The 24727-nt window shown below is 45.8% G+C and overlaps 1 protein-coding gene across 2 annotated transcripts in view; it reads left to right on the top strand.

The window, feature by feature from the left end:
• The window catches only part of LOC147020197 (laminin subunit beta-2-like), a 256934-nt gene that overhangs the window by 29428 nt on the left and 202779 nt on the right, over window positions 1-24727 (top strand). For both annotated transcript variants that reach the window (XM_085895329.1, XM_085895331.1), the window contains exons 5-9: window positions 4949-5137; window positions 5430-5493; window positions 5875-6077; window positions 8198-8318; window positions 10234-10422. In XM_085895329.1, the coding sequence (XP_085751455.1) occupies window positions 4949-5137; window positions 5430-5493; window positions 5875-6077; window positions 8198-8318; window positions 10234-10422 (766 nt within the window). The remainder of the gene's footprint in view (window positions 1-4948; window positions 5138-5429; window positions 5494-5874; window positions 6078-8197; window positions 8319-10233; window positions 10423-24727) is intronic.

Here is a 24727-nt window from a genome sequence, read left to right as displayed (position 1 = left end):
TGGTGGATCAGCCTGGAACAGCCGATCAAAGTAACCAGCCCAGCGGGCCTTCACTTTGGACTCCTGTGCCAAGAGCCTACCACCCTCTGGTGTAACTGCAGTACACCGAGGGACGGGCATGGACGAACGCAATGTGCAAATTCCCCTGTAAGCAGGATGAGAATCACATTGACCACAGGTAATGCGTTTGCCTCACAGATTCCTCGCACATAGGCCTCCTTGTCCACCCTTCGTGCATGTGCAGTTTTACATCTCAGCTCACTGAACTGCTCAGCTCTTTCATTCAGCCTGGCCCTGCAACTCTGGGCAATGGTATCCAGTGTCCCTTGAGAAACAAAATTATTCTTTGCCCTCCGTTGAGTTCCAACACATCTACCGGCAAAATCAAGGATGGTGTTCTTGAAGGGGCTCCACAACTGTTCAGGACCTCCCAAAGCACCCACACACTCCAAATCTCCTCTCAGCCTGTTTGCAAACTCCTCAGCTATCCTCTCATCCCTGAGCTTGCCACCATCCAGCCGAGGCTGGTAGTGTAGTAGATAGTAGAAAAATCGTGCAATTTATGATACAAGCATCAAATTTGGCATTTCTGTTCTGCAGGGCTTTCTGATCAAATCTGCCCAATTGGCCATTTGAAAATCCAAATTTTGAAAAATTGGAAAAAAAAAAAAAAACTTCAAAAAAATTTGAAGTCACAGCTGGCTGAAATTCTTGAAGATCAAGTGAACATCCCAGACAGAGAACCAAGGGGAGATGCAGTCATCATTGATGGCTCAGCACTTATCAACGCCCTACCTCCACACACTTCAAAGATAGTTGATGACTATGCTAAAGAAGACATCATCCCAAAGGTGGAATCCGATGGTGCCAGGTACGAGAGGGTGGACGTAGTGTTTGATGTGTACAAGAAGTCAAGTCTGAAGTCTGAGGCAAGGTCGAAAAGGGGGCAAGGAATCAGAAGAAGAGTGACAGGAACCAGTAAGACCCAAAGTAACTGGAGAAGCTTTCTTCGAGATGACAGCAACAAGACTGAGCTGTTTCACTTCCTTGCGGAAAAGATGTGTGAAGCACAGACGACAAGCACAGTCATTGCCACAAAAGGAGAAGATGCCATTAGCAACACAAGGAAGTCACTGGATGCTGTGTCTCCATGTTGTCATGAAGAAGCTGACACTCGAATATTTGTACACGCCAGGGATGCAACGACGGATGGTAGCAAGTCCATTATCATTAAGGCTAATGACACGGATGTACTAGTCATAGCAATATCTGTACTGCCATCCTTACAGGAACTAGGACTTGAGAATATGTGGATTGCCTTTGGCCAAGCAGCCAAGGCGCGATGGATTCCAGTCCATGAGGTAGTTTCTGCAATAGGACCTAACAATGCTGTTCAGGTTAGGGTTAGGGTCCACACCAAATGGACATCTGCACGACAAAGCTAGAGGGATCCCATACTTCCATGCGTTCACTGGATGTGACGTCGTGTCTGCCTTCCGTGGTAAAGGGAAGAAAACTGCATGGCAGACTTGGAACGTCTTTGATGATGTTTCTGAAACATTCACCAATCTCAGCCAGCATTCAACATTGATTCGTGATCTTGACTTTTTTGAAGTTTTTTTGTTTTTTTTCAAATTTCTCAAGATTTGGATTTTCAAATGGCCAATCAGGCAGATTTGATGAGAATCCCCTGGAGAACAAATGTGCCAAATTTGATGCTTGTAACATCTTTTGCACGATTCCTCTCAAAATTGCTGTTATCTGCCCCACTATGGGATGCTACCATTCCCCTGGATTTTAGCTGCAACTTCAGAGTTGCTTCAGCAAGTCTGTGGTCAGTATTGAGGAACTGAGCACTCCAGTAGACCCTGAACTTCTAGATCATCGTCCAGCAACCATCAACAAGCGCATGGTCAATCTCCTTTGCAACACCACCAGCGTTGGAATACCAAGTCCAGCGATGAGCCTCTGGGTGCTGAAACCATGAACCAGCCACCATACGTCCATGACTTCTTGCAAAGTCAAGAAACTTAGTGCTTTTCAGGTTCACAGTTCCAGACCCATGGGGACCAACACACATCTCATCACCATCCCTATCAGTTGCAGTCGATGCATTGAAATCCCACAAGATCACAAGAGTATCTCGCCTGGGGCACTGATCAACCACAGACTCGAGCGTGGCATCGAATGCGCCTTCACAGTGAGATCACTCTCCTCAGTCGAAGCATATCCAGAGACCAGGGAAATGACACCCAAGGAGTGATGAATCCTTAGTCTCATAAGATGATCGTTGACTGGTATTACCTCACTTATAATTTGAGTCAGCTTATTGGACGCAGCTACAGCATCTCCTTGGGCATGGTAACTATCAGCGTGACCAGACCAATAATAGGTGTAACCACCCGCCATGATCTTGCCGCAATCCGGTCTCCAAGCTTCAGAGTGCTGCAATACCGATGTCCAAATGCTTAAGCTCAGATGATAACAGAGACAGGTGATCATCCTCTCTTAGGGATAGGACTTTCCAGGCACCCACCCGAAGGACCTGCCTCAGGTTAACCCAAGGAAACCTTCGTCTGGTGTACGACACCTCAACACCACCCCGACACACTCTCCCACAATATGACCCGGGAATGTTACCCCATAGTTTCCCTCATATCATCAAAGATTTGGGGTCCTAAACGCTTTCCCCCAATCTCGTCATCCAGTGAGGTGCCCTGTGAAGGGAAGCTGCACAGGAGGTACTCCCACGGAGTGGGTTTTCAGATTAAAAAAAAAAAATTGGAATGTTTTGTGGAATTAAGGGTTTTACGGTGGCCGGGATGCAAATCTTGCTACCAAACTCCTAATAAAAAGGAACCCAACTGCAGGAGGACGTCTACAGACACAGTTGGGCACTAGATATTGATGGCCTTTGGCTCACAAGGAGGTCTTCCGCCCTTTGACAGGTTTTGTTATTCCTCCTGCTGGGTGTCCATATCATACACCCTCCTCACCAAGAAACTTGGTGGGCGAGACGGTTTAGTCACCGACAACTCGACCATGGATCAGGTTAGTACAGGTTTACAAGGTACCTGTTGCAAGTTACAGATCTAATCTGACCTGACCTGACTGGAGAAGGGGAAATAACTGCCAAAAAAAGAGTGAAAATATTATGGGAGGGAGTTTTCGAAGAAATATGAGGAACCAATGGAGTATACAGAGATGGGCCAGGAAAATTGAAGGCAGCTGTTGAAGGATTAATTCAGGAAGGAAAGGAGAGGAACTGGTTTTGCAAGCAGATTATTATTATTATTTTCCTTGCATGAGATGAAGGTTTCACTTTTATGATGTAAAGGAAGTTATTTGCTAATGCTCATGCATACAGTAATTATTGGAGAGTAGAGGGAGCAATATCAGAGAATCGATCATGATGCCATGATACATTGTGGGAGGGGGTAAAAATGTTTTGGAGCCACAAAGATGACTTTTATCCCAATGGCAGCAGGAAATTCCTCAACCACTGGGAAGAACATACGTTACTGTCTGGAAAACTACAAAGAAAAGTCGTGGCCGACTTGTGAAGAAAAAAAAAACACTTTGACCCCCTCCATGTGCATATGTTGCATGCTTTCTTGTAGGCAAGCCGAAGTCTCATTAGGACTGCATTACTGACAGGTGACTGTGACATTGCACGACTCATCCCATCCGATTTTAATACTTTCTGATGGATCCTTATCAGCTGTTGAACATATCTCATGGATCTTGAGATGCTGAAGTATGCATTACTGAATGAGATATAATGTAAACATGATTGTCTTCAAGGGGCCCTTTTTGTCTGATTTTCTTCGTAAAATATTTACACGCACGAACGATCTTTCGAGACACTTTGATGCAAACAATTTTAAAATTGATTCAAAGATCCACCTTTCTGCTTGCATGCATTTAAAATCACACTAAATGAAAATTAAAAAACGGAATTATGAGAGCTGATAATACAATTGTTCACTTTCCATCCATTTAAAAAAACAAAAAAAATAACATCAAGCAGTAAATGCAACAATGTGTTGACTTTCCAAGTATTTTTTTTTCTTTTCAGGAGCAAGGCTAATAGAAGAGCAAGGTAGAATGACAGTGGGACAAACATCAAGGGAATTAATGAACAGGAAAATATCAGAGGCATGAGGGGAGGAAACATGAAAACTAGCAAGGAAAATGGTTTGGTTAGGAAAGGCTAATGGGGGTAATGGAGAACACATGGGTCAGAATTGGGGATGACAGGAGATGGTGGTGCCCTGATTGCTTGAAGCCCTGGGGGGCAGTATGGGGAATGAGATAGAACAGCTTCTGGAAGGTGGTTCTATAGACAGGACAAGTGAAGAATAAAAGAGTTGAGGTGTGCAGTCAGCCAGGATTTTGGAAGTTTAACTTGGAGGGGATTACTGGAAGAACGCATGCATCCTAGAGTTGCGAGGCACAGTGGCGGATTGAGAGAGCAGAGGGAGAAATATCGGAGAATATACAGTATAAAACAGGGACCACCAAACTCCCTGCGATATCTTGTGCTTCCATCTCATCAAGGGAAATTCGAATAATTTTTCGTTTTCTATTTTGACTTTATGTTTCTTTGGAGAAAGCCTCATTTTGCTTTTCTGGATCCCTGGTTGTCTGTGAAATGCAAATTTCCATCACATGCTTTTTCCACCCAATGCGGTCACCCAAAGACGAGACACGGCTGTCCTCATAATGAATGACAGTTCTTGGAAATTCACTTCACTGCAATTGTTGTTTAATGATGCATTTTTTTTCCATATCTACATGCGAACGGAAAATTGTAACTATTAGATCTATTTAAAAAAAAGTCAATTTTTGAACATTGAGTTTATATTGTTTCCCATTTTGGTTTTGTCCCTTGTGAAATGTTCTCACACAGATGTACATTGTTCGGTTGCTTGTGTCTCTCCCACAGACTTTCCGACCAGCAGCAATGCTAATTGAACGCTCAGCTGACTTTGGACAAACCTGGAAGCCATACCGGTACTTTGCCCACAATTGTGCTTCTGCCTTTCCTGGAGTGCCATCCCGGTCCCTCATCCAGGTGGATGACGTCATCTGTGAAAGTCGCTACTCCGATATTGAACCTTCCACTGATGGGGAGGTAAGGAAAGCTCAGCTGCACTTCATATAACTTGCACTGTCTGATCAGCTCAACTTGGCTTTTACTACTTGAATGTTATTCAGAATCTATAATATGGATTAAATTGGCTTTTAAAACAATCAAATCCATGGATTAAAATGTAAACCTGCTTGATAGAATGATGAGAGGAATCTACTCATCATTTTACAGTTTGAAATAGTGAAGTATCATAGTTGAACTGGACAATGATTTCAAATATCTTCAAAGATAGGCATTTGAGTTGTCTTTCCTTGATGGAACCATACTTTTTCAGGTGATATTTAGAGTTCTTGATCCTGCAATAAGAATAGCAGATCCATACAGCAAACTGATACAAGGTAACGTGCATAGTGTGAAATTGTTTTGTATAATGTTGCAGTGGTTGGCCCTTGTGTTTTCAATCTACAATAATCATTGCAAATAATATAACTTGGGCTTTCTGTCACCAGAGCAAACTGAACACCCATGACAATTTTATAACAATTTCCTTCACGTTCACCTTCACGTTCACCTTTACTTTCATAACAATTTCCTCACCATTATTTACGTTAGTCTGGTGTTACCATCTGAGTGCTCTGCTTATGATGCTAATGTACCAACTTCAAGGCCATTTCCATCGGCAATGTTGCTGAGAAAGTAGTATGATTATGATGAAAACATTGGATGGAATATGATTGAAAGTGCGACCTTGCTGACACTGTAGTACGCCTTCCAAACAGACCTCCTACGTATCACCAACCTCCGGATCAACTTCACCCGTCTGCACACACTGGGGGACAACCTCCTCGACCCTCGCCCCAATGTGCAGGAGAAGTACTACTACGCTGTTTATGATATGGTACTCCGTGGAAACTGCTTTTGTTATGGACATGCCAGCCAGTGTGCCCCAGTCAACAGAAACATCCGCACTGTGGACAATATGGTGGGTGCATCTTTGGTTTCTACATCTTTTATTTGGCAAAATAACTAATTGATAGCATGCTTGCTTTTTAGCTCTCTGCTCCGAGTTTGCTTCCAGATGTTAACCAACATGAATAATATTGTTGCATAGTAAGGCGCAATGGTCGAGTGCTGCAATGTGGAAAATGTAGTCTTTCGGAGGGAACATTTTCACGACTTTAGGAGGGAACATTAAAGCTCATGGAAGAACAGACTAACAGGAGGGTTAAATATATATTGATGCATCATGGCACAAGAGGAGGAATTTGGTTGAAGAGTGGGAACAAGATTGGTTTTAGTCGGTGTAGTAAAGATCAGAGGAAGAAATGGGAGAGACCATGCAGTGGTTTTGGGCAGAAATCTTGAAATCCTGGAGGGAAGAGCTCAAGACAACAAATCCAGGAAGATATTGTCAAAGGCGATGAAAAAGGGGGATGAATGGTTAGAGACTATTGTTTAGCTTAGATTCTTGGTAATGAATAAGGAAAGGATTTATGGTGGAATGGATGTGATCTGGAGGGATAAGAGTTTGGCAGAGGAGTGAGCAGGCCAGTTTTCCAATGTTGACATTAAAGTTTCTACAATATCTTTGCAACAGTAGGTGTTTGAAGGCTAACACAATACTTGCATTCTAAATTCCTTGTACTGGCCAGTCATTGCATGGACTGTCTTGTTTCACTCTTTAAGTGTTACAGCTACCACTCTTATAACTGCGCTCGGCCTGGCACCTGGTTCTCCCTTGCTCATCCAGCGCTCTGCTCTGTGGACTCCGTTCTGACCCGTTCGCTCCGTTCCACCACTCCCCAAATTTCTGTCTGTTGAACCACAAAGCAAGAACTGACCAAGAACATGCCGTCTTTGCGAAATGCATGTGTTTTGGAATCCCCTGGGTCGGGAGGAGTTTAGCATCGGATCATTGATAGACATTTCTCAGTGCCTCCCATTGGCTGACGGACAATTCCCACCATGGCGCTGGCCCTGCCTTGATGGTGAAAATGGCTCCATTAGGCTCCGGGCTGTTCCACACAGCCAAGCTCTGCGATTAATGTGGTACTGGGGTGTTTCATCATGCCCTCTGTGCACGAACGTGCGGCGCACACCAAATGGGGGCTGTAGTTGATCAGAGTGCTAGGGCTACTGACATGATGTTGATTGGTGTTTAGCACACACTTGCACGCCAAGTTGGATGCCTGAACATCTCAAGTTTGAGTGGCTACAAGGGTACGTTGCACTACTTTGTTCAATATTGGTCCCAAAAGGTGGTGGTGTCATCGGTGGTGATTGCGGTTGAGGTGATGGTAGTGGCAGCAAAGTGGTGAGTTATAGCACGGTGGTTCATGGTGGTTGTGGTTGGGGTCGTTCTTTGTAGCTGGTTGTTCTAATTGGTTGTTATGATGGAGACATCAATGATGAATGTAGGTGATCTTGGATGATGTTTCGATGGTGTTGTGGTAAGAATAATGGCATCTTGATGGTGTAAGATATATTGTGGCATTGTGGTTCCAGTATGGTGAAGGTCGTTGTGGAATGCCCGTTGAGTTATGGTGCACAATTCTAATGGTTTTGGCACGTGTCTGCTAATGAACTGCCGATTTGCTATGGTCTTTGTTGTGCATGCATTCGTGAAGGACGGAGAGGTTCGTGTGTGGAGCAAAGCAAGATAGGTAAATAATGGGGGGAAAAAAACCTGCCGAATTCCACACAACGCATATGACTGATAAAACCATTACACATAAGGGAAGGGATATCTAAAACGAATAATAATTAAATAACTATCTCGGGAACTGCTTGCTATATGTTTTATGCCATTGCCTTGAGGAGTGATGGTTTCGCAGAACTGTCGCAATATTTTTATCGATTCAAAACGAATTCTGCTTTTTCTTCTTGTTTCATCATAACAAATTCTACATTGTCCATGCACAAGCCATGAAAGCAATGTCAAAAAAGGGAAAACCAACAACATTCTGGGAAATCATGCGACTATTGGCAAGGTCTATGGACACAATTTTATGATAATTTCATGCACTGCGGTCCTACGACGCACAAAAATGAGTCAAGCCATCATATTTGCAAACAGGTACATTGTATACATTGTGTTTGCAGGTACATGGCAAGTGTGTCTGCATGCATCACACCACGGGGCTCAATTGTGAGCAGTGCAAGAACTTCTATCAGGACCTGCCATGGAGGCCTGCCAAGGGGACTGATGCTAACAAGTGCAAAAGTATCAGTTTACACATACATTCTCCACTTTGTGCAATGCATGTAAACACCGACAGCACGTCAGTCGTTTCATCTATGAGTGCTGCATCTTCAATAGGTGTTCAGCAAAGTGTACTATAACCTGCAAACTTGGGAAAGGCTGCAAAAATGTGATGATGGGGGCTACATATATTGCATGGAACAATAGGAGAATCTTTTGACTCTTCCTGATGCTTGGGAGGCTTTTGGACTATGATTCTTATGATGCAATTCACAGAGCCAATTAACACGTGCTGATTGTTATTAACCTCCGCCATCGAAGATCGGAGGTTACTGTTTTCACCCCTTTCTGTTTGTTTGTTTGTTTGTTTGTGAACAGTATTACGGAAAAAACTCCTAGACGGATTTAGACGAAACTTGGTGGGGGTATTAGGTATGGTCCAAGGATCATGCCATTAGATTTTGCACTTGGTCCAAAATCCAATATGGCCGCTATGGCGGCCATTTTGAAAAAATATTTGAATTTTTTTTTTTTTTGCATTTCTACATGTTTTAAGTGATTTCCAACCCCCCCCCCCCCCAAAAAAAAAAATTGTTAGAGAAAAAAAAATTTTTGCAACTTTTTTTTCAACAAAATTTCGATTTTTTTTCTTTTGCATTTCTACATGTTATAAGTGATTTCCAACAAAAAACATGCCAAAATTATAATTGCGGCTGATTTTGGAACTTCAGGTGGATATACCCACGTAAAATCAATTTCTGTTTCAAGGAATCTAGTTATGACAAATGAATTGAGTATCTAAAAGTTAAAAGTAAAAGGGAAAGTTGCAAACTATAACTCTGTGAGCACTGTTGACGTCAAATTGAATGAATAGGATATCAGGTTCACTTGAGTGACCTAGCAGTATTGGCGGCGGAGGTTTTGTACTCTACCGAGTGCTCCCCCTCCAGTTAACCTCCTCCATCAAAGATGGACGGAGGTTACTGTTTTCACCCCTGTCTGTCTGTTTGTTTGTTTGTTTATTTGTGAACAGTATTACGGAAAAGCTCCTGGACGGATTTCGACGAAACTTGGTGGGGTAGTTAGGTATGGTCCAAGGATCATGCCATTAGATTTGGACTTGATCCAAAGTCCAATATGGCCGCTATGGCGGCCATTTTGAAAAAAATATTTGAATTTTTGTTTTTGCATTTCTGCATGTTTTAAGTGATTTCCAACCCCCCCCCCCCAAAAAAAAAAATTTGTTAGAGAAAAAAAACAAATTTTGCACTTTTTTTTTCAAAAAAATTTCGATTTTTTTTTGGCATTTCTACATGTTTTAAGTGATTTCCAACCCCCCCCAAAAAAATTGTTAGAGAAAAAAACCCAGAAATTTTGCAACTTTTTTTTCAAAAAAATTTCGATTTTATTTTTTGGGCATTTCTACTGCGCGTCGATCTAGTTTAGTTTATTCAATCGTGCTTCAGTCAAGTCTGATCCGTTTTGACCTACAATGAATAGGATATCAGGTTCACTTAAGTGACCCAGCAGTATTGGTGGCGGAGGTTTTGCACTCCACCGAGTGCTCCCCCTCTAGTTAAGGGGTGCATGCAAGTTCTGCATTCAAAGTGTATGGACTCCATTGTATAAATATACTTATGTGATACAAACTTTGATGTTTAAATTAGTTTAATTTTTACAACATGACAAAAGGATAATAACATAATGAGATAAAACAAATTATATATTCATTTGTGCCACTAACAGTTCTGCATTTAAGGATATTGTGATATTAATTGATGCAATGTCAAATGGTTTATGTACCTTGTACTTTTCATCCTTTCATTGCAATGGAAAACTGTTTTGGAAAATTTGGCATAAATTTTAGAAGTATATCGTCAGCAAAAATGGAATTGGGAGAACACATTACATTTCTAACGATTGTTCAATTCTGCAGGGTGCAAGTGCAATGGTCACTCAAACAAGTGTCACTTTGACAAGGCAGTGTTCATTACCTCGGGAAATGTGAGTGGCGGTGTGTGTGACGACTGCCAACACAACACTGCTGGACGCCGCTGCCAGCTATGTCGGCCCTTCTTTTACCGCCACCCACGTCGGGATGCCCGGAGCCATGAAGCCTGTGTCCGTAAGAAACCCCACATATTTATGTTCACAGAGACATTATAGTGGATTATTTGTCATATCTTAATGCTTGCTCATTTGAAATTGATTGTAGCTGATAAAGAATTTTTATTTTATTTTTTTATTTTATTTTTTCTTAAAGTGGACTTGCTCAAAGCTTCATGACGTTCATTCCAATGATAAACAATATATAATGGTAAGTCTAAACCTGTCAAATATCATTATTGGTTCACGAGTCGGTAAGTGACCACTCTTCGTTATGGGTGTGTGTCTGTCTGTCTGTCTGTCCCGAGCATAGCTCCGTGGGTTTTGATCCGATCCTGATAAAATTTGGGTCGGAGGTTTATATCATGATTTAGTTGTGTTTTCCTGAGAATGGGTGTGGTGCGCCCATAATGGGCGGAGCCACGCCCAAAAAACGTGTTTTTAGGGGGTAGCCGATTTCAAGTTACATCTTCTCCAAAGGGGTTTGTCGAATCTGGCAGGGGTTTCAGTACAGTGGAAAATCGATATAACGCTAAGCATTATAGTGCTTGTACTGATATAACGCTCATACACCTTGGACCCCAAAACATACTACTATTTCATGTTTAAAGGCAAAAAAGTGAGAAAATAGAGACAAAGTTAGTCCAAAATAGCGCTAAGTGGCGAAAAAAATTCAAGCTGTCATCGCCCTGTGTTGAGTTGACATGTGGTGTGAAAATACTCACGAGCTGTCATCTTCTCACACCTTTCCCGTATAAATGGCGAAGCTGAGATGAACAAAATCAATTCAATTCAAATCATCATAGCATCCGTATCTCCTGTAACTCACGTTCATGTTCCCTTCTAACACCATACAACACAGTACACAACGTAAGTACAGTACTGTACTGTACAAGATTAACTAATGTTCGCGTGCTCTACTGCCCACATCCTTTCGGAAGAGTTGTCAACAAGTTAAATCTAAGCTCCCGTTACATTTCCTGTACCAGTTCTTCGACATCTTCATCAACTACCAGCCGAGAAATCTTCAAATTTGTTAGTTTTGTTTGCTCTGTTCAGTTCAGCGCCGCCATGCCGAAGCGGAAGTGTTATTCCATAGAGGAGAAGCTACACATAATTAAACGGATACGGAATGGTGAAACTCAAGCGACCATCAGCAAGGATACAGGCATCGCCGGTTCAACTCTAAGAGGATGGTTGAAGGATGAAGAGAAAATCAAGAGCTTCATCGTCACTGTCAACTCCAATGAAGGGATGAAGAGGAAGAGAGTCAAGCTTGGGAGGGATCAGGAGTTGGACCAGGAACTATTCAATTGGTTCTGCAAGTCTTGAGAGCTTGACATACCCATCTCAGACACCATCCTCCTTCATCATGCCAAGAAGATCATACAACAAGAAGATCAATGAAGAAGAAGATCAACTCTTCTTCACAAGGAAGAGAGAGGTGAAGATGCTGACTACAGCTTAACCAGGGGGTGGCTGCAACGCTGGCAGGATCGACATGGGGTCCACATGAACCAACAACATGGAGAGGCCAAGTCTGTAGACCTTGAATCTGCCAAGAACTACCTCTCTGACTTCAATGAACTAATCGAAGACAACAACTTCACAGAAGACCAGGTTTTCAATGCAGATGAAACTGGTATGTACTACAAGACCCCTCCAGACAGAACTATGGACCTGGATGACAACCCATCAAGAAAGACTGGACACAAGAAGTCAAAGGACAAAGTCAGCCTCCTTCTCTGTGCCAACGGGTCAGGGTCTCTGAAGATGACCCCGTTGGTCATAGGAAAATCACAAAACACCAGGTGTCTGTCTACACCATGTCAACAGATCCCTCCTTCCCTGCATTTACACCAACACCAGGAAGGTTTGGATGACAGGAGCCTGTTTCAAGGACTGGTTCTTCCAGAGGTTCTGCCCTGCTGTGTGGAAGCACCTGAGAAAGCTTGGGCAAGAAGAGAAAGCTATCCTCCTCATTGACAAAGCCCCATCTCATCCATCAAGAGACTTCTTAAAGTCCAAGGATGGAAAGATCTTCGCTTCCTTTATGCCCAAGAACACCACCAGCAAGATCCAGCCTTTGGACCAGGGGGTCATCAACTGTTTCAAGCTAATCTGCAAAGATCAATTATGCGAAGCAATGGCCAGGGAGCAGAAAGAGATGACCGTCTTCCTCAAGGCCATGGACGTTCAAAAGATGATGGAGTTTGCAGGGCCAGCCTGGGAGAAGGTCACCAAGGACACCATCATTAACTGCTGGAGGAAAGGCCTAGGTCCTCCCAAGTCTGATAATGAAGAAGACTTCAATGGGTTCTCCAAGGAGGAGATGGGCAGGTCTGCCATCACAGCCCTCAACCTCACCCCTGGCACATCAGCTCTTGATGCTCTCCAGGCCTGGGTTGATCAAGAAGAAAGAGACCTGGCTGAAGAACTGCTGAGAGAAGAACAGCTGTCAACTGGAAAGGAAGAGGAACCCCTAGAGGAGTCGGAAGAAGAAGAGGCACCAGTTGAACCTCTCCCCCAGCCTCTCCACTTCAAAGCTGAACAGTCTTTCCTTTATGGTCTTCGTTGGTTGGAGTCCTTGGATGAGCAGGAATGCCCCAATCTTCGTTTGAAGATACACCAGGTTAAAATCCTTCTGGATGACACCCGAAGACTCTCAAGAGCATCCATGAAACCAACCAAGATCACCGATTTCTTCAAGAAATAAATTCCGAATTCTTCAAGATATAAATTCCGTATCCGTTTTGTGATTAAGGAAGCGTAAAATATTTTACCGATTTATGTGATAATGTACATTATATATTTTTTATTTTGTAAGTAATGTTCGATTGTACATAAAAAAATTATATATGCATTCAATTCCTGTGTTTATTTCTTGTTTAAAAAAAAGAAAAGAAAATAACTTGACCACTTCGTCATCAACCCCAACAATCCAAGATGGCGGACGTGCATGTCCACGTGTTTTGGCTCTGGTTTGTATGTAATATAAAATATTTTTCACTGCATCAGTATAGCGCTGTATCATTTATAACGCCCGAGTCGCTTTGGACCCCACCGGTGAGCGTTATATCGATTTTCCACTGTATTTGGTTAGCCCAATGGCACCTGCATAGCCCCACGGAGCTCGATTTTTCATTTTCGTCCCAAGGTGAAGGTCACAAGGTCACGAACTTAGAAAATGTCAAAAAAATCAATAAATTGGGCATCTAGCTCCTAGGGTTTTCAACTGCTTCGAATGAAAGTTGATATGCAAGTCATGCTCTTCAAGTACTACAACTTTCATCATTTACGTTTTTCCCAATTCCCGCCAGTTTGTCCGTGGCATCCCCTCGAAGGTCAAAAAATAAAAAAGGTGAACCGTGTACATTACTCGTGAACCATCGCCGTCTCCAGACGTGTGATGTCTTATTAAGTGGCATTAAACTTGTATGAACATCCAGTTCAGTTGTTAGGAATAGTTATAAGCTAACAAAAAAAACCTCTTAATAAATCACACTGAGTGACACTCCTCTGACCATATTCTGACAATTCTGACCATATTCTTGCCATATATATTGTTACGAATTTGGAATTCGATTGCACACAACATACAGGTTCCTTTCGTCAGCTATGTCGATAAGTGCTTGTTCCCTCGATAGCTCACCTTCCATTGTTTAAATGTTTAGAAATCGATTAGATGCGCTGCAGATCGATTTAATAGTCAGGGAACGAAACAATGGAGATGACCCTCCCCCCCTTCTGCGAAGAGGAAGAAGGACCCTGCCGTCCCGTGATTCATGATGTCAACAACTCCCTCCCACCCGTGGTTGAGCGGGGGATCACGAGGGCATGAGTCATGCCGGGCGCGGGGGATGGGAGCGGAGAAGGATAAAGAGGAGGTCCTTTCTTGGTTTGTGTTCTGAGTCGGAGTGGGGAGTTGAGGGGAGTCGTTCAGCAGACCTTCGGGTCCTGTTTGGCTTGGGTTAGGGTTGAGGCCTTCGGAAGCTTTTTGCTTCTGCAGAGGAGTTGTTCAGCAGAGCTTCGGGTTCTGCTTGGCTTGGGTTAGGGTTGAGGTTTTCGGAAGCTTTTTGCTTCTGCAGAGGAGTTGTTCAGCAGAGCTTTGGGTCCTGCTTGGCTCGGTAGGCTGTTTGGAGAGCTGCTTTGTTTTGGAAGAAAGTTGAGCCGGTTTCTCGGCTCGAGCTGCGAATGGTGGCTTCTTCTTCTTCTTCTTGGTTCTGGGAGCCCTTTGTTCTCCGTTTGGTTCCCGGCTTGATGCGACTCATCGACCTCTTCTTGGAGGTGGTTCCTCGGGGAAGCGACGCATCGACAGGAAGGATCGGCACCTCGTTTCACCAGCACATGTTGAGAAGCGCAGGAGGATTCGCTGGAGCTTGGGAAGGATCGGCGCCTCGTCTCACCAGCACGTGTTGAGAAGCGCGGGAGGATTCGCTGGAGCTCGCAAAGGATCGCGGCTCACGGCGATTGGGTCCAGCTCGCTCTCGTTGGAGCCCGGGTCCGAACAACTTGAAGACCACACGACGTGGAGAGGTTCGAGATAGGCTTTGGATTTCAGCTCACCTGTCCTCTGAGTTGGAGCTCGTTACTAAAGGCCTCAGCCACCATTTATTGGGTGTGTGTGTGTGCAAACGTGTGTCCGTGGGCCTGACTAATAAGTAGGAAATTGTTAAGTGCTTTGTGTGCTATAAATGTTTGTATTGCATTTCGTAAAGTCGGTATAGTTCTGCTCTTAAGTGCTTCCCTAGTTCCCCATGATTATGAATAAATACCCCAATTGTTAAATGTTTTCAGCTCGTCGCGTCGATTCTTTCATTGACTGAGCATTTCGTGTGTTGGTAGTTAGAAAGCCGTTGGTTTGCCGTAAAAGGGGTACATTTGGACCAACAGTTCTCGGCGATTAAGCGGCTCGGAATCGCGCACGGGACAGGCTCGCCTTGGCGGTTTGTTCCGTACGAGTTCCGTCGAGGGTGGAATACCCCGGTAGTTGGATCACGTGGGTATTTAGGTACATTGAAGATTGGCAATCGACCCTACCCCACGTGATCTGCCCATTAGCTATTTCGGTTCTTGTACAAGGAGCCGTCACTCAGACTCATCCGGATGGCGATCTATATTCCGGGCGATCGGTCGGGCCGACTCGACTTGCGGCTCCGTTCAGAGCGGTCGGTTGGCGGCCGACGACCCCGGCCCGTAATGATCTCTTTCTATTGTCAGAAAGCAACCTCGCCATTGCAGAATGTTGCTGGTCAAACAGGTCAACTGAGAGGGATTGCAATTTGCACTCCCAGAAAAATAATTCTGCTGCCTACTCCATTTCACATCTGATGTTGATTCTGCCTGGAAAGACATTAAAAAAGCAACTCTCTCACTCTCTCACTCTTTCTCTGTCTCTGTCTCTGTCTCTGTCTCTGTCTCTGTCTCTGTCTCTGTCTCTGTCTCTGTCTCTGTCTCTCTCTCTCTCTCTCTCTGTCTCTATCTCTGTCTCTGTCTCTGTCTCTGTCTCTGTCTCTGTCTCTCTCTCTCTCTCTCTCTCTCTCTCTCTCTCTCTCTCACGCTCTGTCTCTATCTCTCTCTCTTTCTCACTCTCTGTCTCTCTATATCTCTCCCTGTGTTTGTGTGTGTCTCTTTGTGTGTGTGTGTGTGTGTGTGTGTGTGTGTGTGTGTGTGTGTGTGTGTGTGTGTGTGTGTGTGTGTGTGTCTCATCATGAGTCTGTGCAGCTCGTGAATTTTGCCGATAACACGCCCATCGAGAGTGTTATCGGAATTCTGATGGATTTGTGTCATGGTGCAAACACAACAACCTCGAGGTGAATACTGCAAAGACAAAGGAGATGGTTGTTGACTTTCGTTGGAGAAAAAATTAAGATGACCCTCTTACCATCAATGGTGAAGTCATTGAAATTGTTGACTTCTTTAAACTTCTAGGTACTGTTGTGGGCCGGGTATTGGTGAAGAGCGCGACCGCTAGTTGGAGCAGCAGAGTCGGCTCCACCGAATACCCGGAATTCAGATTGTTACCCTCAGATAACTCCAAAGGTACAGGACCCTTACAGTACCTTGCACGTCAATAATTCAACCACGTGGGACAGGGTTAGTTGCCAAACTTCAAAATACCTAGAGGCCCACGTGGCGAGCTTCCGAGGAATTCACACCCTCGAAGGAGCTCGAACGGGACGAGCCGTTTCTGTGCTGGACCTGTGCGTAACCTGAGCGGATGGTTACCGAGGTCCCGTCGGTCCAAATGCACAACAACAACAGCATCGGCCTTTTTAATCATCCAACACGCACCGTGGTAAACCAATGAAGGAGAGGATGAGGATGAGCTGAAACATTCAACGATAGGGGTATTTATTAACAATAATCAGGGGAATGAGGGAAGCACATAAGGGCAGAGTTATTACCACTATGCAATGCAAGTATGTATGTACAAGGCACTTAAACAATTCCTACTTATAGACTGGGCCTACAGACACACACACGCACACACAAAAGAAACGGACCCAAATGTTCTTTATTCGGCTCTCCAGCCATGGAGGATAGTTCAGTTGGGAGTCAGGACAGCTGGCTACCTGGCCGCGAACGCATGGCTGGACGTCCACCCCTTCTCGGAGCTCCGGTCGCCAAAAGACAGACCAGGGCAGCCAGATGCAGACCAGCGCCAGTGGCGAGATGAGGCCAGACCAGCGTCGAGAGATGCAATCCAAGAAACAGACCAGCTCCAGCGAGATGGGATCAGAGAACCAGACCAGTGCCGAGATGCGATCAGAGAACCAGACCACGCGCTCGAGCAGACGGGGCGCAAATATTTTGTTCTCCTTTCTTTCGTCGTCCTTCTCGGGCACCGCTCATGTGTCGCCTGCTCTCATTGGGCGGACCGCGTGTCGCGGCTGCGCCTTCTTGCAAAGGACCACCCCGGCTCCGATCCACTTGTCCCCCATTGGCCGCAAAATGACGCATTCTCTCATTTGGCGCCAGGCCAGAACGAAACGCTTCATGAGTGCGCAAACAGTGCAGACAATTCTTCAAGGAGTGTTGTTGTTGTAGTAAATAAAAAATCCTAACGATCAAAATAACTCCGCAGCGCATGAACATCCATTTCCCACTGGAATAGGGACCAGACCCTAACTAGAAACACATACTTTATCGAAATAACTAAGCTACGGGGACGGCTGTCTGTCTGTCTGTGTGCACAAGGCTTCCAAATTCCTAACACTACCCCCTCCCCTTTTTACAGACTCATCCCGAGTTGTCAAATTTTTGTGTGACCTGCATGTGTAAATTCTCCCCTAGTACGTTTTACCTTCCGATCCCTGAGTGCGACATTTTTTCATACATGTCCCAAATAATAAATAACCTAGAGCGCTGCGTAACTAACTAACAGACTCACACAAACGACTTAAATACATTGCCAGCTCTAAGACAAACAACAGGTGGGTTAAACTTATTTACAACTTAACTATCATTTACACTCACCATGGCCCAGGACCTGTCATCTGTGGGAAAGAAGGCACAATAATGTCAACAGTTTGTATGGGTGAGTGCTCAGCAATTGAAGGTCAGTCGTCCTCAGGGCCATTCAAAAGTTCCCCCTTGAGTAGTCCTCGCAGTGAACCTTCTTCTTTTTACTTCTTTCATACCCCCAGCTGCTGGAGGCAACTCACCCGAACACGGCAGGACATGCGCCATCCCACAGGCCATTTGAACTGGCCTTTATGCAGAAAAGGTGGCCAGGCTGCTCAATACAGTCTCTGGCTCATGGAAATGGAAGTGGAATGGATGCAAGAACCAACAGAGCAATGAATGATGGGGCTGCCTGCAGGACAGTCCTTGCAACACACACTGAAGGAGATCCTGGTGCACATGGTGATGGTGAACACAGGGGTGAATGCAAATAAGGGTAGCAGGCATGGGGTTATGGCAAAGGCAGGCAAATGAGGCATGGCAAGGCGAGGCAATGGCAACTGGCAGATGCAGCACAAGCAGGCCGGCATGTGAAGCTGGCCAGCCTCTGATCTCGTCCGTGAAGTTGTGTGGGGGGAGTGCGATGGTGCCGGCCGCTCCGAAAACGGGCTCTGACCTACCCTACTGTCTCCCCCCAACCTATCGCCTTTGCCTGTCTTTGTCCATACCCACTCCCTTAATTTGCAATCACAAAAAAAAAAAAATTAGCCCCTTTTTATTTTATTTTTTTCCTATAATTTCGTCTCCCTAACCCCCTTTCTGTCTTTGTCCGGCTAACCTATCCTGTTAACCTAGCCTACTCCAAACCCCTAAAATCCTTTCTGGAGGGGAATATGGAAGAGGGATAGCATCCTGTCTCGAGGCCCAACAAAGCCTCAGAATGGCCTCCTACCGATTTCAGCAATCTTCCCCAAGGTGGGTCCAGCGGCCGACAGAGAGCGAAGGGATGGATGGTGCGAAGGGGTACATTTCTTAACTATCCTTGCATTTATTAACTTTAAACTACCCCGGGGCTTTTCAAAACGCCTGTCACTTTAAACTATGGGTTCCAGAAACCATGATTCCCATTGCCTGTGTTGGTGTCCATTATAAATTTGGGCCCTGCACAAAAATCTTCACTCGTGCCCTGGCACAATATCATGGCCGGGCAGCGTGACTCAATTGGCAGGGATTTCCCTCCTCTACCGAACTCGATCAACGACACCCCCAGGCCCTGAGGCTGTCTCTGAGCCTACCTGCTCCCTATGAACGGGGGGGGGAGGGGGTTGCCCTTCCTGGCATTTCCCCCCTCCGATGCCCTCGTGGCATTTTGGCGCTACGGGTCCCTTTCCAAGTGTCGCCCATGCCCACGTCATTATCCTGGTCCCTTGGACCCTTGACCTCCTCTGGCCGACTAGTCCCGTGCCCGGGTGCCCTCTACTCAATACTCACCTTTCAACAGCCATGCTCCCAGCCGGTCTATGGACTCCTGCACCCCTCCAAATGGGTTTCGTGCCTTCTTTCAACACCAACAACAAAACGACTTCCTTTTGGTAAATTTGACTAACCCACTAACTAGCATTACACTGACCACAGGGTCACTTGGGTGGCACTCACTCCTCCCCCCATTCATTCATTCACACCATGCATACCACATTCGCTCCATTCACACTTGGGCCCGCTGTCACACATTCACTGATTGTACATATTTTTCACTTCTCACTTTATACCAACACTCCAACACTCTACCCTATGTTCCCCTAACTATCTCGTGTTCCCTCATCATCCTTTATTCTAATGCACGTTCCTTTTCATCAACGTAGCTAAGCTATGTCCCCACTACACATTCCATGTCCGTCCATGTCTCCAAAAATCCATTTTCGAAATCGAACCTAGCATTCCCTCTAACTCGTCCATGGGCCCCATGGAGGACAGCTCATGCCCCCATGAGGCCGGTTTATCTAAGCCAAACCCATCCCGCTAACTAGTGCTTCCTTTGCCCAAACACCGGACTGTGTACGTGGAGCGAGGCTTTTTCTTTCTCTTTCTTGCACCACCAAGGCAGCGGTCGACAGCTTGCTTGTTCGGCACTTCCATCGGACGATACATGCAGCCTTGTCGTCGCCCTGCACATCACAAACAGAGCTCGCTCTCGAGGGATTCTCCATGCGAGCCAACGTGCGCTGTTTGCCCGTAACTCGCGCATCGAGGTCATCACCGATGACGTCACTCACGCACCGAAACTGCGCGGTTTCCTGTGCAGGCCAGCATGAGTGTGTCGTCCCGGAAACCCGCTCCACGCGTTCCGTGAACAGAACACACGGCATGCAGCACATGATGCCCCGCACATGCGCCTACGTGGGAACCCGCGTGTTCCAAATTCACCCAACACTTGCCTACCTTTTAGCCATCCATGAGGCCTTGTTGAATCCCACGCGGAGTGTTTCCGCGTCGGATTCCTTAGGCCTAAGTCACATTTGGCACGGCGGCCGTAGGGTCTGCAAAATCTACGGCCACCAGCAATTATAGGGCGGCCACAGTATTTCCATGGTCACACAATGTAGCAGTCACGAATGTTTTTATTTTTCTGGGAGCCGCACGGCGTATTTAGAAATTGTGGAGACTGAAAACGTGGGGGTGCCGTACGGTCTTTGATTTCATGTCGCACAGTGACCTTAGGGCGTCCCTGCGGCGGCCATAGAATTTTCAAGGAAGCCTCAAGGTGCCCGCAAGGCGACGGCAGGGGGGCCCTAAGGCGAACATGCGCCAGACGAACAGTAACGAGTGGGTATATATATATATATATATATATATATATATATATATATATATATATATATATATATATATATATATATATATATATATATATATATATATATATATATATACACCAGTTCTCTTTTTTACTGAAATAAAAATATAACAGTTCGGAATATACCAGTATATATAACTGAATATACTATAACTATAATATATATATATATATATATATATATATATATATATATATATATATATATATATATATATATATATATATATATATATATATATATATATATATATATATATATATATATATATATATATCTGAATATACCAGTTCAGAGTATAGGCAAACACCTATACTCCGATCTCTAGCGGTAGTGCACTGTGGACACACGGTCGACGCAGACTGCCACGGAGGCCGTACGTAGGACGCACGGCCGGCGTAGGGGAACCGTGCGTCGACCCTGCGTTGCCCGCAGGTAGTCACACAGACCGCAAGGCCACCATACGTTGAACACAGGGACGCCTTAGGACTACCTTACGGCGACCGTGGAAATAGTGCGGCCGCCGTAATTTTTGGGGGGTTGGCAAAATTCATTTTTCATTTATAAGGGCCTACGGCAGCCGCACGAAAAACGCAAGCCCACCGAACGCCCTACGTACGGTCGACGTGGAACACATCTACGTCACAGCTTGGCTTGTCGAATTGCTACGGCCAACGTAGAAATGAAAAAAGTTATAACTCCGTGCTATAATTCCACGGCGACCCCTATGTCCTGTAAAAGATAGCCATATGGCGTAGGGCCACCCTGAGGCCACCTCAGAAACTCTGCGGCCGCCGCACATTTCTGTCAATTCAGGGGGGGTACGGCCGCCATATCCTTGCCATAGAGCAAATGTGACAGGCTTTACATGAAGACACACACGCGAGGGCTGCTCACTAAATGCCGAACGGGCCTCACACGCTACGTCCTGGGAAGCCAGCGCGGTTGCCACAACTTTATACGGCGTAGAAGGCTCGCCACACCCAGTCTGAATCCGTCCGCATTTCAATTCCATGCACACACTCACGAACGCCATGTCACTCACATTCTGCACACCTTTTGACACACTCGCACCACTAATACACTTTACCACACACACCGGGACAATCACGCTGGTGATGGGAGTCCGCACAAGGGATCCCGAAGCCTCTACTCCCCCCAAACTCTGGATGGTCCCATTCGCATCACCCACCCGCTCAACCTCCTCAGGCCCGACAGGATTCACCTCGTCGCCATCTGCTTCGAGAGAGCGTATTTTCTCCCTCTGTTCCTTAATGAGGCTTTCCTGCTGCTCGCACCAGGTCACGAAACATTCCCCATGCTCAACCTCATTGTCCCCTCCTAACTCTACGTGTGTGTGTGCTCGTCTTTTACTTTATTTAATTCGTTCCCCTCTTTTGCTTCCTGCATCCCCTTCTTTATTTCTAAATCCTGCGTCTCCCCTTGTGTCTCTGTTAATTTCTCCGTCTCCGTCACCTCCTTTGGTTCTTCCGTCGTCCCCTCGTGTCTCGTCCTCCACGTCTCCCCATCAATTGTGGTGGCATCGCTCATCGTCCGACCTCACCCGTCTCCATAGCGGGCCCGACACAATTTGCACTCCCTCTGGCTGGTTCAGTCGCTCCACCATGTGGTGCCGCCATTTTGCAATCCATTGTCCGCATTTCGCCACGTACAATCGGCCTTATTGCCTCTGGCCCCACCTGGAGACTCAACCCCATTCTCCGCATTCCCCTCGCTGCATTTGCATATCACCCCGCAGTGCCTGCGCATTCGCATCCATCCGTTGCACATTTGATTTTATTTCGTTGTTCATGTGTTGCACATCGTGCGCGTTCGCGTCCATTTCGCGCTCCATGCTTTGCGCATTTGTTTTTAAATCTTGCATCATTCGTATCAACTGTTCGATGCCCGATGGCTCGAGCGAAGCTGATCCGCCACGATCGGTCGCGGTTTCGCTGGGGACAGAGGGGGGAATCTGACGGAGGGGGTGCTCTTGCACTGCCGCTCCCACCACGCCCATTACGACCTCTGGGTCCGGTTGTGGGGGATGGTCAACCTGCATGGCGGTGTCCAGTACGGTGGTTTCGTCCTGGGCCATAGATTCCTTTAACGCTACATCTGTACCCACCTGCTTCAGCCCATCTTGGCTTGCCATTTTGCGTGTTGGAAATAAAATTTAAAACGCTCGTAATATGGGGGAAGGGGGTGGGGGGGGGGGGTTGCTCCCTACACCCCTGATCCGAATCCCGTGAATTTCGTGGAGGCGGAGGGGTTCGAAACCCGCTCCTGACACCAATTTGTTGTGGGCCGGGTATCGGCTACAAGCACGACTGCTAGTTGGAGCAGCAGAGTCGGCTCCACCGAACACCCGGAATTCAGATTGTTACCCTCGGATAACTCCGAAGGTATGGGCCCCTTACAGGACCGTGAATCATCAATAATTCAACCACGTGGTACTGGGTTTTTTGCCAAACTTCAAAATACCTAGAGGCCCACGTGGCGAGTTACCGAGGAATTCACACCCTTGACGGAGCTCGAACAGGATGAGCCGTTTCCGTGCTCGACCCGTGCGTAACCCGAGCGATCGTCGAGAGATGCGATCCGAGAACCAGACCAGCGCCAGTGAGATTGGATCAGAGAACCAGACCAGCGTCGAGATGGGACCAGAGAACCAGACCAGCGCCAGTGAGATTGGATCAGAGAACCAGACCAGCGTTGAGATGGGACCAGAGAACCAGACCACGTGCTCGAGCAGACAGGGCGCAAATATTTTGTTCTCCTTTCTTTCGTTGTCCTTCTCGGGTGCGGTCCGCTCATGTGTCGTCTGCTCTCATTGAGCGGACCACGTGTCGTGGCTCCGCCTTCTTGTAAAGGACCGCCCCGGCTCTGATCCACTCGTCGCCCATTTGCCGCAAAATGACGCATTCTCTCATTTGGTGCCAGGCCAGAACGAAACGCTTTGTGAGCGCGCGAACAGCGTAGACAATTCCTCGAGCAGTGTTGTTGTTATAGTAAAAAAAATCCTAACTGTCAAACTAACTCCGCAGCGCATGAACATCCAATTCCCACTCGACTTGGGACGGGACCCTAACTAGAAACACATACTTATCGAAATAACTAAGTGACGGGGACGGCTGTCTGTCTGTGTGCACAAGGCTTCAAAAATTCGTAACAGTACAAACATTCCCAGTAGTTTAAAGTGGGACCACAACGGGACCACAACACAGATATTATTATTAGGAAAGCTCAGCAACACCTCCACTTCTTGCGGCAGCTAAAGATGTTTGTCCTTCGCAGGGAGATTCTCATCCAGCTTTATCGGGCCATTATAGAAAGTGTTTTGACTTTTTCTCTGTGTGCGTCGCATTGCAGCTGCACACAGCAACAGAGGCTTCGGCTCCAGAGGGTAGTGTGCACCTCTGGTAGGATAGTTGGATGTGTGTTGCCTTCTTTGGCTTCAATTTATACAGAGCGTACTGTAAATAGATCACAGAGGATAGTCTCTGATGCCTCACATACAGATAATGTCCTGTTTCAGTTTTTGCCATCTGGAAGGAGATACAGGTCACTTAGGTGTCGGACAGGTCACTTCAGGAATAGTTTTTTCACTCAGGAAGTTATTGCCCTGTCTCAGTCCATTACCACATAAACAGCGGTCTTCTGTTTCTGCTGACATTTATTATATTGTATTTTTGTAGGGGGTGGGGGGGGGAGGTGGGGGGTCGGGAAGGGTGAACACGAGGGATTTCTTCATTCTAATTTTGTCATTTTTTGACATTTTGTTGTGCCCACATTTATTTTATTATATTTTTGTAAAGGGGGAGGGGGTGAACACGAGGGATTGCATCATTCTAATTTTGTCAATTTTTGACATTTTGTTGTGCTGACATTTATTTTATTGTATTTTTTGTAGGGGGGGTGGGGGAGGGTGAACACGAGGGGATTGCATCATTCTAATTTTGTCAATTTTTGACATTTTGTTGTGCTGACATTTATTTTATTGTATTTTTTGTCAGGGGGGCCGTAGGGGAGGGTGAACACGAGGGGATTGCATCATTCTAA

The sequence above is a fragment of the Eptatretus burgeri genome, chromosome 9, assembly GCF_056783735.1.
Source record: "Eptatretus burgeri isolate ZD-2024b chromosome 9, Ebu_testis_v1, whole genome shotgun sequence".
Lineage (NCBI taxonomy): Eukaryota > Metazoa > Chordata > Myxini > Myxiniformes > Myxinidae > Eptatretus > Eptatretus burgeri.
Note: the sequence above shows the minus strand (reverse complement) of the source record. Positions and strands in the feature narration are given on the sequence as shown.